The sequence below is a fragment of the Bombyx mandarina genome, chromosome 01, assembly GCF_030267445.1.
Source record: "Bombyx mandarina strain Sakado chromosome 01, ASM3026744v2".
Lineage (NCBI taxonomy): Eukaryota > Metazoa > Arthropoda > Insecta > Lepidoptera > Bombycidae > Bombyx > Bombyx mandarina.
The window spans coordinates 13,951,617-13,972,424 of record NC_143208.1 but is presented as its reverse complement, the minus strand read 5'-3'; the positions used below and the strand labels follow the sequence as shown (position 1 = coordinate 13,972,424).

Genomic DNA, 20,808 nt, shown 5'->3' with positions numbered 1-20,808 from the left:
CTTTTGGAGTGTCCGTATTTGTTATTCTATTTACCTCATCGGATCATAGTTCTTATTCTAAATTGTACGATGCCTTAACTAATTCTATAAAATGGTGCACTAAATTAATACACAGCATTGAATGAGCACGAAAATGCCTACAGGATTAGAATGAGTTAATGCATAGCGAACGGGAGATATTAGATGGAAAATAAAGCCTGAATTATTTTCGCACGAGTGTTTTCCAGACTGTAAAGAAAAAGTCGCATCGAAAATAAGCCAGGGAAGCATCTCTATTTTGCATACGTAATACCTCAACCTGTTGAATGCATCAAAGCATCTAATCATCCACAGACAGCATCTTAGCACAGTGCTATCTTAACTAGCATAAGTCAGACGCTCATTTAAGCATGACACACGCGGCTCTGCAATGTCATTTGAGCAACATTGCTCACTTAAATCTAGTATGAACAATATTCAATGTTCTCTGTCAAGTTACGTGAGTGTTACTAACATTAAAAAAAACTTAGACAACTAAAAATGCAATAGGGTAGGAACTTATCAAACTAACTTATCTACTAAGAACACATTCACACATCAAACGAACACCTGTATTCACTTCTTAGGTGCGCGAAGTAAAACGTGTACATTTAATAAAATCAATATACTAATTGATCATTAAATATGTTTCGATAAATCAGGACCGAATATTTAATGAAACCATTATTAAAGTGCTATCTCAAATAATATTAATATGAATAAATTTTACTTCAAAAAAACTCCGCCGTAAATATGAAAAATAATGTAATAAAAAAGACACAAAAGTAATTATAAAAAAAATGCCAAGGCAAAAAATTAATGAACGAAAAAAGAGAAAAAAAAACGTTAAAACGTAGGTTTAACGTTCACTTGTTCAAGACACGCGTGACTTCAGCCAGTAGAGTCGGGAATGTTCCCGGTTTCACCAGGTTCACGAGCTGCTCAGCAATCTCCTGGCCAACTCTCACCTGAGCTTCCTTAGTAGAGGCCCCTGAAAAACACTTCACAGTAAATCTCAAATACTTTGTCTTTTTTTTCCCTACCTAATCTAATAGCCTTGAGAGGCTATATCAGCGTCGCCTTAACTAGTAGGTGAGCTCACGGGGCTCAAACCTGATGACGTTGCTAACCCAAGCAAGAGCCGAGCTTCGCAGAATCACCGGATCGGAAACGCAACCCACTGAGAAGATCCGGCAAGAAACTCAGTGGGCTGTGTCTGAGAGTTAATTTACTCGTCGAGCCCTTCGCCGCAAGCGACGGGTTCGACAAGAACGGTGACCGATGCTTGAGGTACCTAAAAGGTACTTAATAAATGTTCACGATTGTCTTCTACGGTGAAGGAATAACATCGTATAATAAAAATCAAACCCGCAAAATTATAATTTGCGTAATTACTGGTGATAGGACCTCTTGGGAGTCCGCACGGGTAGGTACCACCAACCCGCCTATTTCTGCCGTGAAGCAGCAATGCGTTTCGGTTCGAAGGGTGGGGTAGCCGTTGTAACTATACTTGAGACCTTAGAACTTGTATCTCGAGGTGGGTGGCGCATTTACGTTGTAGATGTATATGGGCTCCAGTAACCACTTAACACCAGGTCGGCTGTGAGCTCGTCCATCCATCTAAGTAATAAAAAAAAACTTATTTTCAATTTTTTAATTGGATTTTCTATAAAAGCGTATTATGTTAGTTTTTTTTAAACTATTATTTATTTCTAATTTTTTGGTTTAATATCAATTTTCTCAATATATTTTTTTATATTGAATTGTCATCGGTCCGGTCCGGTCGGTTAATCCGACGTTTTGAAGGGACTCAAAGTCATGTTCAAAGATTCCGCTACATACTAACATACATACGTCTGAAGCTAATAAAAGCGTATTAAAAAGAGCAGTAGGTACCCACCCAGATGCGGAGTGGCAATTACAGCAGGCTGCTGAATAATCTCCAAAGTGACAGGATCGGTCGGCGGCTCCTGCTCGAACACGTCCAGAGCAGCTCCGCCCACCTGTCGATTAATTGAATAAACTAGTCTGTACGGACTGACTAACAAACAATGTTTTCAGTTAGGAAAACATAATATCGCACATACGGTGCGATAAGGTCACTTATGTAATTTTTCAGGAGAAACGTTGGAAAATTCAACATCTTCACTACATAGTATAAAAAACAAAGTCGCTTTCTCTGTCCCTATATCCCTATGTATGCTTAAATTTTTAAAACTACGCAACGGATTTTGATGCGTTTTTTTTTAATAGATAGAGTGATTGAATAGGAAGGTTTACATATATAATAACATCCATTAAATAGTAGAGAAATCAATAATAAATTACAGTTTCCGAAGCGAAGCGAGGGCGGGTCGCTAGTATTATATAATTATTATATAGTTCTGCTAGGCTATAGAAATTGAATGAACTACAAACTTCATAAGTAAAAGCAAACATCTCTCTCGTCTCAATTATAACGATTAAAAAATGTATTTTGTCATATCAGATCAATGTTAACAAATACATTAGTGGCTTTATAGCAGCGTATGTGCGATATGTCTTTATTTATAAACACCATGCCATCTTTCGATGCACACATGCACTGACTAAACCACGAATCTTAAGATTGAACATAAGACTGGTAAGTCATCACGATCATCTGCACAATTTTTTTTTTTAAGGTTTTTCTGTGTTTTTGTTTTACCCTTTCGTATGCTTTTCTGCGCTTATAATGTCTATAAAATTCATATGTTAAAATTGATTCCAAAAACATTATGTAAAATAGACAGAGACAAAATATAATTAATATCCATTAAGGTGTTTCTTGATAAGAATGATCAAACTGCCAAAATAGTAATTCAAAAGTGTTACATTACACTACACTACAACATTGCTACATTTTATATGACAAAAAAAATATAACACATTTTGACAATGAGATGAAAGTGCAAAGCATATTTTCTTTCAAGAAAAGTGCCTTTTGAACGCGAAAATTATATGCATGTGTTTGAGTTCAAATCTGAATGACTGAGATCTGAATATTGTTAATAGCAATACACCGCAACATATCCGATGTATCTTTTTCAGAATATCTATAGATGGAAACATTTGTCTAGAAGAGATCACTTTTAGCGGTAAGATCGCCCATAGCACAAATTATAACTACCTAGTGATTTATTTTCCATTTACATTACGTTTGGATGTGCAATAAAGGATACTCTCTCTTTCTGTCACACAAAAATCGACGCTAAAACATGCAGCGGAAGTGCCGCAATACAATACCTTGGTTATAATTTAAAAAAAATTAAAGAAGCAACAAATAGTCAACAACCTTTCCAGACTTCAGAGCCTGCAAGAAATCTGTCTCTTGAATAAGCCCGCCTCTACCCACGTTGATGATTTTCACACCTTTCTTGCACTGCTTCAAGACATCGGCATTGATAAAGTCTGAAAAAACAGTATTTAAATATATTAAAAATCACAAGGCAATTTATTATTTTGATAAATTACTGAGCAACACTGCATTATTCGTCTAAATTAAACAGGTAAATAAGTAATAAACTAGATTTAAACATAGAACCAAAATCTAGTGTTCCAAAATAACATACTATTAGAGAAAAAGATACAGTAGATAATGTTGATTCTTTTGTCAAATACGTTATCAAATTGTGATAAGGTCTGTAATAAATCGTGGTAAACACTCAATATAGATATTTATTTCAGAATCACCTTGGCGACATTCCTTCAAGATACAAAGAAACCAATATGACTTTCCTCAAGGACGTTGTTGACGTGTGCTATGCGATAAGAAATCTTAATGAATACATTTTTAATGCGAAATTACACCTCATCGCGGACAGAGTTTGCAGAAATTTTCAATTTGGGAGTTGATAGCTGCAGTCGCATTCATTCTAGAATGCATAACTAAGATTGCCTATAGTCATGGTTAGTAAATAGTCTGACTGATTTCGTCTGAGACCTTTGGTCACCATTCTTCTGTTGTGGCTGATTCCCGTAGTCTCCCTATCATTAGTCTCTATACTTACCCATAAAATTCGTCGCGGACCAGCACCAATTTGTTTGTTCTAACAGAAACGCTGTAACACTTTTATTAATACATTTCGTTTATAGTAAAGTGTCGATTTGATTCAAAATTTCTTTCCTTATAATATCATTTTTTTATATCTGTTGATATGTTTTTCTTTTAATACATGATCATTTCACGTGTAGTTTTATTTAAGTGCTTTGTTTCCTTATAATGTATTTATGTATTCTAGAAATCGGGTTTTGTTCAATGAATACATTTTAGTGCTAATATTTCGTAACTTACTTCGAGTAGACTCAATGAGCGGAGTGTGCAGGGTGATGTAGTCCGCTAGAGGCCAAATGTCCTCCAGCTCCATCTTGGTGCAATGGAACTGGGCGCACTGATCAGCAGACACGAAAGGGTCGAATCCGATGATCTACGGAAATTAAAAGCATTTATAAGTGTGAAGTAAATAATTTCAACGCTCACTTTCACGCAAAGCCTTTTGAAATTTACGAATTCGCGGAATGCATCTTTTAAATGGTACAAATACTTTTGTGCAATATATTACGAGTAGAACAGAAATTATAATTACCTAAATAATTTATGTATTCGCTTAGATGGATTTACAGTGACAGATAAATTTAGCTTTTTGTGTGAAATAAAGTAATAAATAAAATAAGTAATAAATAAATAAAATAATACCATTCCCAATTTTATTACAAGATGATCTCATTTAGAAGGAGTTAGGTAAGATTCTTTTTGTAACAGAAAATTTGTGACAAATTTCCTCGATATTAATATTTTCATCCCATATTTTTGTTTTGGTGGTCTAATATTTTTCAATACCTATGCCCGATTACTGTCACACCAAATGAATTTCGATCATGAAGTAAAACACGTTATTTATCTTTATTGTTGATTATTATTGTCTACCGAGTCAGTTATTCCCCGATTTATAGAGATTGACCTTGAACCAGAGGTCAATTAACTCGATGGACATTAAAATTCTTTTTTCGCTCAATGTCAAAATCAGCTTGTTGATAAAAAAACAGTGCTCTGTCTTATCTACTTAAATTACTAGTGCGATAAAATGTGCAAAATAGTATGTAATATGCTTTATGCAACTATCGTTCGCAGTTGGCAACATTATAATTATTTAATTTAAAGTATTAGTATGGCGAGCCAGTGCTTTTGAGACAATTGAATCAATTGCAGCGCACGCATGAACATGAAATGTCAACGTCATCATTAATATCTGCCCATTTGTTTAGATAAAAATATTAAAGAATTTTTAAATAATGTCATTGTTATTTAAAAAAAATACATTTAATTAATCATTTAATTAACGGAATTATTCGAATACAATATGCAAAAAGGACATTTTGATGGTGATGTGCAAATGTTTTCAATGAGAGCTTTGAAGAATGAAACTAAATGCCCAATTTGAGCTGTGGTGACTATTTGAGGTGAAGTAAATCATGATATAGCCTTCCAATCATGTAAATCAAGGAATGGGAGAGTTCGCGTTTTGACTTAATTTTAAAAACTCAGCAAGCATTGCAGGACGCAGCGAAGCGCAACTTCGTTTCGCGTGACGTCATTTGGGGCCAATATGGTCAATGAGCTAACCGTAAAATATTTACTGAAACAAAACGATGATATGATGCACTGTGATTAGTATTGAAATTTGTAAATTATACCTATTTATTTAAAAGTTACAGACGTTTGATTTTAATTGGTTAACATCCATTATTGAAATCTCATTTTCTGTTACATTAAATACACGTAGATTTCTTTGTAAAACAGCTGGCTAGATTTCTAGAGAAAAAAAAACTATTTTGAAATTTGGGATCAAGTCAAAATTTTCAAATGTGTTTTTTCTAGGTAGTGGAAAAAAAGAGTACAAAGAATAACTGCCATAAATTCGCAAAACTGCATTTTTTTCTACATCCCTAATCTAAAAATATCACTTTAAATACAATGTTAAAAAATGGGAGTTTTAGAAATTATCAATATGGCCTACACCAACACGAGGACTTAGAAATGATTTTTGCAGTGCATAAATCAGAAAGCTTGATTCACTACATAAAGTAGCGTGGGAAAATCGGTTTGTAGATAAACTGTTAGTGAAATGGCGAGTAGGCGAAGGTTGAATTCTAGAACGCGGCTAGAATTACAAATACTAGCTAGGACTTTAGAGTCGTTACTTGATACGGCAAAGGAAGGATCGAAATTTACATAATGCAACTCCTAGTTTAGTTTAGTGAACAATAACTGGACCCGTGCGCGTCAATGCATGCTGGTGTAACATTCCTTTTCCCTCTAACCTTAAAGTCTTAGGAATTACATGTAAAAATACTAGTTTCTATTCTGGTTACCAAAAAGAAAAAGCGAAAACGAAATTTTATTCGTAATTCGTTTTTTTTTTCATTTCAGTGTTTATTGATGTAGATGGTTACATTTTACTGCATTTCAATGCTGTCAACAAAACTGTTGATGTTTTTTTGTGCACTGTCTAGAATTTCATAACGATTATTTGCTGCCAAATTTACATACAATCGGCTAGTTTGTACAAAACAATATCGCTAAACATATGACATAATGAGACATGGTATCGAACCAACCAAAGTAGCTATTCTTATGACATTCGCAAAATAAATAATGATTCGTTTATTAATATTACATTAATATCAGACAATCACTATTATCACATTCTTGTTCACAAATTTTTGCATATATAATAATAAAAGGATTGGTGGACAATATTGCTAACTGAAACAGAACTACTTGAGCTTAAAACAAGAAAAAAACCGGTTAATAAAAAATCGTTTTCCTCGACATAAAACCTCATTTTAAAAGGTACCACGAACCCAATACATTTTTTACGTTTTGGATCGACGATAGTTTCATTTACTTAAATAAGATGCTATACTCTATTTTCAGCTATAAATCTTAATCATTGGGTTCCGCATCTTGACTTTCAGAGCATCGAAAAAATTATATGAGTTTGATGAAATCACAATATAATATACAACACTATACCTAATTTCTTAAATTAGGAACAAAATAAAACACAGATATATAAAGTAAAAAAAAAACTTAAAGCAACTCAAAAATACATACGTTCATGCCGAAGGCGTACATCCTAGTGGCCACCTCGCGGCCGACCCTGCCAAGGCCAAGGATGGCGAGGGTCTTGCCAGCGAGCTCGCTGCCAGTGTACAGAGCCCGGTCCCACCTGCCAGCCTTCAGCGCAGTGGAAGCTGGGACCACGTGGCGAGCCAGAACCAACATCAACGTGCAGGTCAGTTCGCACGCGCTCAGCGCATTGGCGCCCGGAGCGCTAAGAAAACAAAGACATAAAAAAATTATTATTTTGCACAAAAATCGTCGTAGCCTAAAGGATAAGACGTCCGGTGCATTCGTGTTGACCGATGCACCGGTGTTCGAATCCCAGGCGGGTACCAATTTTTCTAATGAAATACGTACTCAACAAATGTTCATGATTGACTTCCACGGTGAAGGAATAACATCGTCTAATAAAAATCAAACCCGCAAAATTGTAATTTGCGTAATTATTGGTGGCAGGACCTTTTGTGAGTTCACACGGGTAGGTACCACCACCCCGCCTATTTCTGCCGTGAGGCAATAATGCGTTTCGGTTTGAAGGGTGGGGCAGCCGTTGTAACTATACTGAGACCTTAGAACTCACATCTCAAGGTGGGTGGCGCATTTACGTTGTAGATGTCTATGGGCTCCAGTAACCACTTAACACCAGGTGGGCTGTGAGCTCGTCCACCCATCTAAGCAATAAAAAAAAAAAGTGATGGAATTGAAATAAATGCCTTATGGTGTTCTTGGTTACCGAACACCGTGTATAAAGCGATGTTATTACCGCCCGTCTTGTAATTTGAGGTCGGCCAAGCTACTCTTGATTAACAATTAGCAGCGAGATTAAGTTAGATAAGATCGCGGAGGGCAGGCAATTTTAGAGTCGGGTGGCGGGTTAATATTTCATTTTTTTATTGCATATCTGGGTGGGCGTGTTCACGGCCCGTCTGGTGTTAAGTAGCTCACAGAAATCAACAACGTAAATGCCGCCCCCCACCTTCGGTCATGAGTTCTAGTTTTTACTATACCACGGCTGCCCCCCCCCCCTCACGCTTCAAACCGAAGCACTTTACTGTTGCGGCAGAAATAGGTAGACAAAAATAACATATGATAGGGATTACTTTATCCCTAGAAACGCGCTTTGGATTAGAGCAGCGATTGTAGATAGTTGTAGTGAAAACAAAAGAATGGAATCGTTTCACACAAGAGCCCCATAATTAAATTAGTCCCTATTATTACTATCGACTTAAATATATAATATTAATTAACTTAATTGAATTTGTCTAACTTATTTGTTAGTAAACTCAAGAAGTAAAGGCCTACTTTAATGATTTTACTCATAGACACAGCTCACTGAGTTTCTCGCCGGATCTTCTCAGTGGGTCGCGATTCCGATCCGGTTATAAATTCAAATTTTAAATTAAATTTTCATTGTTATCAAATTTTCTAAGGTTGAGCTTGTTAGCTCACCTACCCGCTACACGAAGCTGGAATAACCCCTCAAGCTACCAGCGAATAGGTAGAAAAAAAGTATATATAAAAAAATGATGTTTTTGATTTTTGAAGTGAAAAAAATTCTTCAGTATCGTTGTGATTTCAAATTCGATGAAACGAAAATCTATGATTTTTCAGATTATCATGATTATCAGATTTTTTAATACTAACGTGTGTATGAAACCTCTTGTAGTGAATTTTAATTTAGGATTATACGTGAAGTTAAAATATCAATTCACAGAGGGCGCTACCTCATACTATAAAAGATGATTTACAATTATTATTTACTAATGATAAAATTTTACATAATATAAAAAAATGATGTTTTTGATTTTTTTAACAATTAACTTACTTGATCACTCCGACGCCCTTTTTACCGGCGGAGTCGACGTCGATGTTGTCCACACCAGCTCCAGCACGACCGACCACCTTCAGCTTCACGCCTGCGTCCAACACCTCTTTGGTCACTTGAGTTGCTGAACGCACAACCAGAGCGTCGTGGTTCTGTGAATTTTAATTTATTCGTTGTAAATTGAAGAATTGAATATATTTTTTATTGCTTTATGCGATGAGCTCACAGCCCACCTGGTGTTAAGTGGTCACTGAAGCCCATAGACATCTACGACGAAAATGCGCCACCCACCTTGAGATATAAGTTCTAAGGTCTCAGTATAGTTACAACGGCTACCCCACCCTTCAAACCGAAACGCATTACTGCTTCACGGCAGAAACAGGCAGGGCGGTGGTACCTACCCGCGCGGACTCACAAGAGGTCCTACCACCTACTACCACCATTTACATATCATTATGCAATTTTAACTTTCATTTCAATAAGCCCTGACACCTCAATGTTTCGAGACATTATAGATATAGTGGAACACCAGGTATCATTCTACTCTCGCCGGCTCATATACCCTACCACTATTCTACATATGTGCAAACACATATGAAGTTTTTTGATTTTGCTTAATTAAACACAGGTGCAACCGACAAATAACGCGAACACATGCTTGCGAATAGTCTACGTAGCACCTGTTGCTGTCATTTACATACTACACTATTATACAACACTGTATTAAAATACTACTTGTATGCAATGAACACACACTTCTTTAATCAAACGAAAAATTAAAGTTAGCAGTAAGTAAAGTTTTTTTGTTTAATTAATAACGACAGGGAAAAATGTTATAACAGAGCAAACATTAATGTTTAAATGCATTCATTGTATCATATCCCGTGTCACCACGTTGCTTGATACGATTCGGTTAAATGCGATATCTAAAAAACAAAAAGCATCATTAACAAACAAAAAAAGCTTATTCATTACATAACAAACAACAAGACAAGTGTGTTACGGTCACATTCCAGACGACGACTTCAATGTCAAATTAGCTTTTAAAGAGATAAGGAGCGAAGAGATAAAACGAATACATTGTAATTGACATACATATATGGTCCCGGCAACATATATGGTCCCGGCAACATATATAAATACATTATAATGCATATATACGCTCCCGGCAACAATCGTAACAATAAATAAATAATTCGCTTCATCGTTGCGAAGAAGGACATCGCTTTGCAAAAAATTGTTCCTAATCGTGCATGTCAAAAGGGCAACAACCTTTTGTTATTCAAATGGAAGATAATAAACGATGCACGTACGATAGTCTCGTGTTTAGAAGCATCACTATACAGTTAATACACAGTATTTTTACACACAAATACGTATGTAACAAACATCACGGTGGGATCACTAAGTAAACATTTTTATCTTTGGTTAATGACTGTTACTATTTCTCGATGCTAGATTACTGCAAGTCAATAATATTTACGCCAAGTATGAGGGTTCGTTCTGTACCCGATTAACAATAAACCTATTGGATGCCACACAAAATATGTACGAAATATCGTTACACTTAAACTGCACCGATAATAAAATCGAGATATTTATGAAATAATCTGTATTACTTGCATAATTCGGGTTTTTTTCCCCACCGAGCTAGGAGGTGAGCGGCTCCCGGGGCTTAAACCGGGAGTGTTGCTAACCCTGGCCCTAGCAAGAGCAATGTTTCGTAGAATCTACCACCGGACCGGAAACGCAACCCACAGAGAAGATCCGGTGAAAAACTCAGTGTGCTGTGTTTATGGGTTAATTTACTAGTCGAGCCCTTCGTCGCCAGCTACGGGTTCGGCGAGGACGGTGACTGGACAATTTCGTGCAACTTCACCTCTGAGCCAAGCAGTAGCAAAATATTAATAGATACATAAAAGGAAAACACGTGTGGTCTTTCTTTGATAAAGGATAATGAACGTAACATTTGAAATTATTGAATTTCGAAAATTCATGTTTCGTGACATTGTTGTGACTTCATAAAAGGACTTCCCAAAACAGATACCTCCCACGTCCCCTACGCCCTTGGGCGTCAGAAAATTATCACATAATTATTTTACATTGCGTGAAATTAAAAAAAAACCTGGTTTCGAGGGCGTTGTAATAATCAGGCTTTCGTACAAAACTGGATTGTGGATTTGAAAACAAAATAATCTGTTAGCGATGTATGAATTCATATCTTCAGATATTATTAGTTTACAGCGAAGAAGACCAAAGAAGAAGTTATACAAGAGGATTTTAAACTAAGTTGTACCGTCGTTATTTATCACCCGTAACTTCAACAACTAGTAAATATTTTCATCGCCTCAAAAAAATCACTTAACCACCTTACTAACCGCCTTACCAAATCGGCGTTGTGTCTGTCACGAAGCAATCATACGCTCCTATTTTAAGAACAGGACAACCTTCATATGAGTACAAAAATTAAGCTTCACCCTCGTGTCTCCAGATGGGAGCTGGCATTCGCCTTGTTATGTCAATGAACTCTAGTAGCGACTCAACACCAAGTGCATCATGAGGTCGTTTGCTCATCTACGCCAATAAAATGTAACATCCAACGATATACATTAAAACAGAAATAATTATAATTATTTTCATATTTAGTGCTTTTAATGCTTCAAATTATTTACTGGTCTTAGGTATTTACTTGTTAGGACATTACATTACACCTGTGTTTGTTTATTGCAAGTACTTAACATATGATAAATATTAATGTACGTTTTATAAAGGCATATTGTGAAAATAATCACTTATCTATTATCTGTTACCAAGCTAAATGTGCGACTGAAACAATTAGTTTCACATTTTAATCTTGAAACTAAAAATGATATGTGATTTGGTGGTGATATGTGGTAAGAAAAAAGTTATGTCTAAATAAAAATACACAGATAATACAAAGCCTCATTTTGGAGCGAAATCGATTTAAAAAAAATTGTTGTGATAATAAAAGTTTAAATTTTTATCATTTGTCGACGGAATATTAAAATTATTAAAACTAAAAATATTATTTCGGAGGTAAGAATCAATAATTACCAAACATGTATTCGATTTATGGCCATTAGTAGAAGTCAATATTGTCTTTAATCTAATGATGTGTTTTCGTTTGTGGAAAATTAATATTGAAGTTATCACTTCAGTTATCACAAGCATTTTTGTTAAAACAAATGTACTACAATTGTTAATTTAAGATACTAAATGGGTACTAATTTATGAATAACTTACTATAATCAAATATTTATTTTATGTTTTTATAAAGCTTACTATATTTTGAAACATAATTTATCAGTAAATATAATTAAGATTTTTATAGATTAGCTATGATTAAAAATTTAATTTTTTTTTTAATTTTTGTTTTCTGAGATCTTTTCAAGTATTCGTTTATATACTTTTAGCGATGAGACCGTCCTCTGTATATATATGTATGTTCTGATTAATTTGTTTGTTTTGGTATACAGTAACGTAACGCATTTTTAGTTGTTATAAATTAGAAAAACGGGCACAAAATTATTTATAAAATTGTTTTATTGAAACGTATATTAACTAACTATCCATATATTTATTATATTTTATAGGTTTTTCAACAAACACCAACACAAAAACAACAACAACAACAATAACAAAACACCAACCAGAACGCTTGACGTCAATTGTAATTTTTGTATAAAATGTAGAATCTATCATTAGTTCGTAGTCTATTTTAGCTTCGAATTACGTAATGATATTGCGTTAAGTCGAGTTTTATATTAAGTTAAGCTAAATGCCTTTGCAATTTTTTTAATAAGAATTATTAGATACCTATTGAGTGTACATAGGTCGCGAGTCGACTGCGCTTGTACTAGCCGCGTACGTGGATTTTCTCAATGCCATTCGCTCAAAGCACGACGCAATAACGACTGTACTCTTATATGGTTGGCGCTTCAAAGTTTATCAAACAAACAAACATGAGCGCTATGAAATGTCCTTCTTCAAACGAGGCGTGTGTAGAGTATTAAGCGGTAGGCAGCGGCTTGGCTCTGCTCCTGGCATTGCTGAAGTCCATGGACGACGGTAACCACTCACCATCAGGTGGGCCGTATGGCTAGTCTGCCTACAAGGGCAATAATAAAAAAGAAAAACATGACAATGACTGAGACAGTTAACTAATAGATATCATTTAATATAACAGCATAACAGTACCAATTAATACATTATCTTCACTGTCTATTGATACAAAGGTTTCTCTAAGCTGGCGGACATGAATAAAATAAAATGTTCACGGGGACTTAATATTGGCAAGACCATTGTCTAGTCGAAGTCCAAAGGCGAAATAATCCAATTATAAATAACCAACAATAGAAAATTAATATGGGGCTTTCATTACATCAAAGGTTCATTCATCGTACATTAATGCGATGTTTTATTAAGATTGTAGTAACATGAAGGTCCTATTGTTATTCACAGTGATATAAGGTTTTAATGCTAAATAGAAGAAGAAAAAAACAGAAGAATTTCCAATTTTGCTTTCCAAATATGTTTTACTTAAAGCTACACATACCTAATGTGGAGAAGTGTAAACAGGCAGGTGAGCTATCAGTTCTTCTGATATTATGTGCCCATATAGGTCTTGAGGTTGAAGATTTAGTTGTATCATTGTAAGATACTTTTAAAATCGAAACACATTACCGCCTTATTGCAGAGCTAGACAGTATGGTGGACACACAAGGGGTTAACAGTATGCTCTTCCACCAGTAAAACCATCTGTCAGCAATCGCAGTGTTATTAATAAAGTAACAATCAGTTTTGCAGTTTCAATATTTTTAAAAGCATCACGATAAATCCCGAACTATCCGTTCTGTATACTTTAAAATTAAATTCTGATTTTGCACTGGAGAGGCTCACTGCGAACGAATTTTACGCAAATGTTATCCAGATTAGATTTTTCATCTATCATCGCATACTACCCGGTTTTTAAAAACGAACCTGTAAAGTCTAAGCTCTGATGCAATATTCACTGAAAACTTATTTATTTATATAAAAAACGTTATGTATGTGCCCATGGACTAAGAAATACCGAGATTAATTTGATGACATTTTAAGGATTTATTTAGATTACGTGAGCCAGTTTATTTGTATGTATGATAGCGATGACTTGAAAGTCAAATAAAATATTAGTAAAAGGGCCTAGTATATATTAATTTTATTATAACATTAATATTAATCTCGATGTGATTATAACAATTAAGAACAAGTTTAAAATATTGAACTGAATTGATAATTAACTTTTAAAACTGACAATCGGATCTATAGCATTGAATGGGTCATTGTATAGTTGTCTTCAATGCGTTCCTAAACCATCAATCGGATTATGATGAAACTTGATATAGCTGTTGTTGGCACTACAGGGAATGTTCCTGTGTAAAAATCAAAGACCAAAAGGTGACGCGCGAATAATTTAAAAATTCATATGATTTTCATATAAGTGATTCGATTGTGATCATTATTGGCACAATTATTGTTAACACTCCATATAAGGTGCCATTAATATACTATAGGTGGCGCCCGAGTAATTTCAAGAAGTCCAGATATATCATAGAGTTAGCAATAGTTAGAGCGAAGCCTGATCGAGTTTCAGTAGTATAAGTATGACTACCAATTTACCAATTAGTTTATCTGTTATGTTTTCACCCCCAAACCGCTAAACCAATTTTGAAGAAATTCGATATGAAAATAGTTGTTACATTAAAAAGGAATATAGACTTTCTATCATCCCACTGCTGATCACGGGTGTCTTCCACCCACACGACATATAGAGTAACCCACGCGGACGTATCTGGGGGCGGGAAGCTATTATGGTTTTAAATAAATCGAACTGCTTCCCAGATTTTAACACATTAATGATTTGCTACAGAAATAGACAGGCTATTCGCACCTCCTTTAACAGACTATTATTGTAATAATACTAAACTCTACAAAGAGACAAGAAATGTCTAACATTGACTATCGCCCCGAGACATTAGCAACGTTTGTGCATAGCCAGGCCACTGTCTTACTCCACTTGCGTCAAAAAAAGACAGAGAAAAAGATCTCATTCTAGCATAATAAATAAGCGGTAAAAATTACGTCTGCAAATATATTCATAGGAAGGGATGATGTCCATTGCACGTCGAACTATCACTATTATTTGAATTATATAACTGCTTAAGACTAGTTTACTCACCTTATCTATTTGATGTTATATATTATTATAAGTATATATATCATCATGTATTTTTTATGAAGAAAGTATTACTAGTGGTACGAAGACCTTTGCAGTTTCACCAGTACAGGTGGGCGAGCAAAGGTTCAGCCAGGAGGGATGGGATTTGCTAACAGCTGCTCGAGCGCCTCCGAAAGACACCTTACAGCTCAAGGACAGCTGCTTCTGCATTGCATCTTCGAATGCATCTGCTACCGTATCGGAATCGCAACTTGCTGAGAAGATCCGGCGAGAAACTCAGCGGGCTGATGTTTAGGTTAGGTTGCACGTCGAACTCTTTGCCGAGTTCGACGAGTACGGTTACCAGAGTCCCTAGTGCCTGCTTCTAGTGTTGGAGCTGAAGGCGTCACATCATTTATTATAATATCGAGGAGCGTAAAGCTTTTTGGTTAAAAATGTCGCTTTTGCAACATTACAGGAGAGCAATTTAAAAATTAAAATTAGTAAAACATATTGTAACAAAATATCATTAAAAAAAACTTCTTCACCTATTTCAATGGAGTAACATAATTGAAGTTCAATTAAAAACATCGAACTGTTGATGCTAATCTATATATAAATATATAAAAATGAATTGCTGTTCGTTAGACTCGCTAAAACTCGAGAACGGCTGGACCGATTTGGATAATTTTGGTCTTGAATTATTTGTGGAAGTCCAGAGAAGGTTTAAAAGATAAATAAATATGAAAATGCTCGGAATTAAATAAAAACAAACAATTTTGCTTTTCCTTTGATGTGTCCCCCGTCGGATGGATTCCTTTTGTTTTTTTTAAAGTTTATTTTATACAAAAGTTTAAGTCTTTTATTTATCGATTTAGGCACTACGACGTCTGCCGGGTCAGCTAGTACGAAATAAAACACATCATTAATTACAAAGGTAAATGTCGCTTCAACCAATTAGCCTTTCACTCCTCGATGTATTTTCTATGCTCCTGGCCTAGAATAATATCGTGTTTACTCTTACGGGTATCTCCATAAGAAGTTCCTCCTTGGAGATCTTGGCCTTGGTGGTGGTGGCGATTCCGTAAGCGTTTAGGAGTTCGGCACACTTGGCGCCAACCCCGTCGACGATCAAAACCGACTTAATGTCCACGACCATCTTGGTTCTGAAAAAAGTAGAGCTTACATTATATACTTGTGCGTATATGTTTTATAATATATACAAAAAAATAAATACTGGAGATTAAAAAATGAATCGAAATTAAACGTTTTTTTTGGTGTCTGTATTTTGAGGTTTTTTTTTTATTGCCCTTGTAGACAGACGAACATACAGCCCACCTGATAATGAGTGGTTACCGTTGCCCATGGACGTCAGCTATGCCAAATACCAATGAGAAATTCTCATCGTGCTTTAAGTAATTCACGAAAGACAGTCGCAACGGTTTTTACATATTCAAATTTTCATACAATGTATGTCTTAACATTTTTTTTTTCCACGAACATGTTCAGAAGCATTTTTTATTATTGTAAATGGGCAATCAACATACAGCAGTCAGCAGACATACATACATTTTTTTGTATTTTTTTTTTGTTTTAAAACGTCTCTACCGCCCTTATATTTGGTAAACGTGCCCTTAATAATTATACTCCAATAGTCCGAACTTTGAAATCCTTTCTAATCCCTACAAAAATTTTAAAACACCTTTTATCTTTCTGACGTCCGAAGCATATTCTTGATTTCCAAACAGTTTTCAACAAACTACATCTATAATATCATTGGAAGGAATTAGACTTGACTTGATTAGCGAATAAAACGTGTTTTCAAACTACAGAAGCAAATCCGTACTGGTTATGTTATTATATATTTTTATTTTGTTGACAATAAAGCATCACGTAGCTTCAGAAGGAAAATATAATTCATAATAATCTTTAATGATTAGGTCTAAGGAATTTCACAAACATAAATTTTGCCTACTGAGGTCGCATTACGAACATCTGCAGTTTTGCAGCAACTGCAACCGGTTTTTAATACTTTTATTTATGTCTGTAAAAACATAAAAATAACTTTTTAAAACATATTCATTTAAAGAATAGAAAATTACACACTTTATTTATTTAATCGGAAAGTTTTTCGACTCAAAACTATAATATGTGTATGAGCGATGTGACAATACGATCGCGATAAAAATGAAAACCCATATTAAATGGCAAGATCGAGATAATGGGATATAACCAACAATTTTATGAATAAAACATAAATAAAAAATTATCCGCAAAAAATTTGACACAAATAACACAAACCTAATATGAAAACGAAAATAAATAAATGCGGTAACGATAAAATTTTAATAGTTAAAATACCAAATGACCGATGTTTAGTTACAATGGGTGGACGCAAAACATGATTTGATTTGATGAAACGGTCATTAGGTCAAATTGACATTCAACAGTCACAGTAATGTACTCACTGGTAGTGCTATCGTTGTTAAGCTTGATGCTGGTGTGCGCCTCCTCCGAGCGTCTGGCAGCGACTGACAGCGACACTCACCGGTTTGAGCGTATGTAGCGAGTCTGATTGCTTGAGCATTGAAGAACAGAGACGAACTAAGTGCACTGTCAGCAAAAATCAATTGAATCAAAAACGATGAGTGCGCATAATTAATTTTTCTTAATAACGGTCACCGTATTAGAGATTGTAATATTATTTTTAAATTATTTATAGATAGTTATTGGACTGACGAATGAAAAGTAAAGAAATGAAAGTTTTTTTTTAAATCAAGTTTTTGATGAAGTTAGTTTTTCTTTAATGATAATTGAGTTTTGTTTCTCGATGTATAATGTGTGGATGTCGGGTCAATCGTGAGGCACGCACCTCGATCCGACCCTGAATAAAATCGCCACTTATCTTTAAAGAGCCAATGAACGAAACTTGTCTGTCTGTAGTTTATACAGATATGATACAAGGTTTTCGCATGTGTGCTTCTCGGGCACCATGTTTTTGTGTTTGTGCGTGAACAAAATTACGTCATAAATGATTATTATCTGCATATATTTTCGTAATATTGATAATTTATAAATAATGATAGTCATTTTAACTTTATGTATTATTGATTGAATCATTTTATTGCCAACAAAATAACGTTTGAAGTGTTAACTTCTTGATACGTGATAAGAGACGTGTTGTCATGGCAACCAATCTTCGCGGGCTCAACAGCTTGTAATAATTACGTGAAATAATATAAAGATATTTTAAATCTACTGTGAATGTACTTAAAATAGAATACTTATAAAATTAATATTAACTGTTTCCTTATCCTTTGTGGTAGGCAGCGGCTTGGTTGTGGTAGGCAGCGGCTTGGCTGTGGTAGGCAGCGGCTTGGCTGTGGTACGCAGCAGCTTGGTTGTGGTAGGCAGCAGCTTGACTCTGCCCCTGGCTTTGCTGAAGTCCATGGGCGACGGTAACCACTCGCCATCAGGTGGGCTGTAAGCTCGTCTGCCTACAAGGGCAATAAAAAAAATATTTAGAAAACTAAGATAAAATTACAGTCATTAGTATTTAATTTCAATTAAAAGAATAATATGTATAATTCAAATTCGAATTTTGAGCTAGGAACTGAACTTCGCTGTGTCTTGTTGTCGACAAACGAGCTAAGAACACCTTACCTTACAGTAAGTGGTTTTCCCCGAAACCTGATCACGCAGGAGCAAGTCACCGTCGTCGCCCTAGACACATCCTTACGGATCCATCAGATCCAATAACTCTTGCATTAGATACCTTCAGTTCTAACACTAGGAGCAGGTTGAGGAACCCCGGTAACCGAACTCGTCGAACTCGACAAAGAGGTCGACGTGCAACCTATAACCCATGCATCAGCTCGCTGAGTTTCTCGCCGGATCTTATCAGTGGGTCGCGATTCGGATCCGGTACTACTACTACTACTGAATCTACATTCATTCGCGAAGCAGTTGCTCTTGAGTTGTTAGGTCTCCTTCGGAGGCGCTCGGGCTGCTGTTAGCAAATCCCACCCCTTCTGGCTGAGCCTTTGCTGGCCCACCTGTCCTGGTGAAACTGGAAAGGCCTCCGGGCCACCAGTAAATCTTCAATCGTAAAAAAAAAGTAAGTGTCCCTAACGAACGTATTTATCGGAGAAAGTGATTTAATTCGTAATATAGTAAATATCTTAAGACACCTAGTTCTACAGTACTTGTATAAAAATACACAGGTATATTCGTCATGTCGTGTTTTATTTATTATTGAAGCTATTTTCCACTGCTATAAATTTACCAGTTAATTACCATTTAATACCAGAATATGCGGTCGATCGGCGCTGGACGACGCTACTTTGTTACTTGTGAACTTTTTATTTATTTATTGCTTAGATGGTTGGACGAGGCTCACAGTCCACCTGGTATTAAGTGGTTACCGGAGCCCATAGACATCTACAACGTAAATGCCGCCACCCACCTTGAGATATAAGTTCTAAGGTCTCGAGTATAGCTACAACGGCTGTCCCACCCTTCAAACCGAAACGCATTACTGCTTCACGGTAGAAATAGGCGGGGTATAATACCTACCCGTGCGGACTCACAAGAGGTCCAGTCCACCAGTAATTACGCAAAAGAACTCACGAAATAATGATAAGTTCACAAAAAAAGGGAAACAGCTTACCGAAGTTTTCAAATTTAAATTAATACCGACACTGAAAAGAGTTGGTTGGAATGGTCGGAAATGAACTTGAACCGTTTATAAAAAAAACCGCAAATCCAACATTCTTTATCAAATATCCACTACCCTACATTGTGTAAAAGACAAAGATTGCGTCACATCAATGACGCAATCGTAATCTTTGGTGACAATTTTCCAAATTATAATGTTCCACGCTTGTTTTACAATAAATTGATTTTCTATATTTTTAGTTGGATTTTCCATAAAAGCGTGTTTTTTAGTTTTGTTTTTAAACTATTATTTATTTTTCATTTATTAGTTTAAATAGCATTATGTATCATAAATTATTCATTAATGTATATATAATACATCCACAAAAATACAACACTTTTCACTTTGCTAAGTGATAAAGGGAAAGAGCTCAAATGAATTTGGTGTTTTGACCGCCCAAAATAAATATCGGGTTTAACTTTTAAAAAATTGAATTGTCATCGATCGTTGATAAGTAAGCCAAATTTTGAGTTAATCCGACGTTTTGAGGGGGGTCCAAATCTAGGTTAAAGATTCTACATATATTATATACATACTTACATTACATACATACTGACATACGTATGAAGAAGCTAATAAAAGCGTACATATTAAAAATGCATTTTCTTCGATCGGCATAAAGGCTTTGTAATGTAAGTGTCGTACTTACGAGTAATATCTGAATAATCAAATTGGTTGTAACTATCTACTAGGGCTGCCACTCAATACTTTTTGCCTGTCACGATGTACCTATATATTTTTCACACACATCATCAAACACTATACAGTGTACTATACGGCACCTTCAAAGTTTAAAGTAAAGTATCATTTATGAATTTCATGAATTATAAATTATAAGCCTTATAGTAGATTTTATGATTTAGTAGGTTTTATGTTGGTTAATATAA

General features: G+C 35.2%; 1 protein-coding gene across 1 annotated transcript; it reads right to left on the bottom strand.

Moving 5' to 3' along the window:
- Positions 1–766: 766 nt before the first annotated feature.
- LOC114252484 (D-3-phosphoglycerate dehydrogenase) lies at positions 767–17,809 on the bottom strand. The gene is made up of 8 exons (XM_089730682.1): positions 17,673–17,809; positions 16,229–16,370; positions 8,988–9,139; positions 7,154–7,373; positions 4,331–4,463; positions 3,332–3,447; positions 1,919–2,021; positions 767–1,009 (listed from the first exon to the last, which is right to left on the bottom strand). The coding sequence occupies exons 2-8, from the start codon at positions 16,361–16,363 to the stop codon at positions 885–887; spliced, it is 984 nt and encodes a 327-aa protein (XP_089586808.1). The 5' UTR covers positions 16,364–16,370; positions 17,673–17,809; the 3' UTR covers positions 767–884.
- Positions 17,810–20,808: the final 2,999 nt, after the last annotated feature.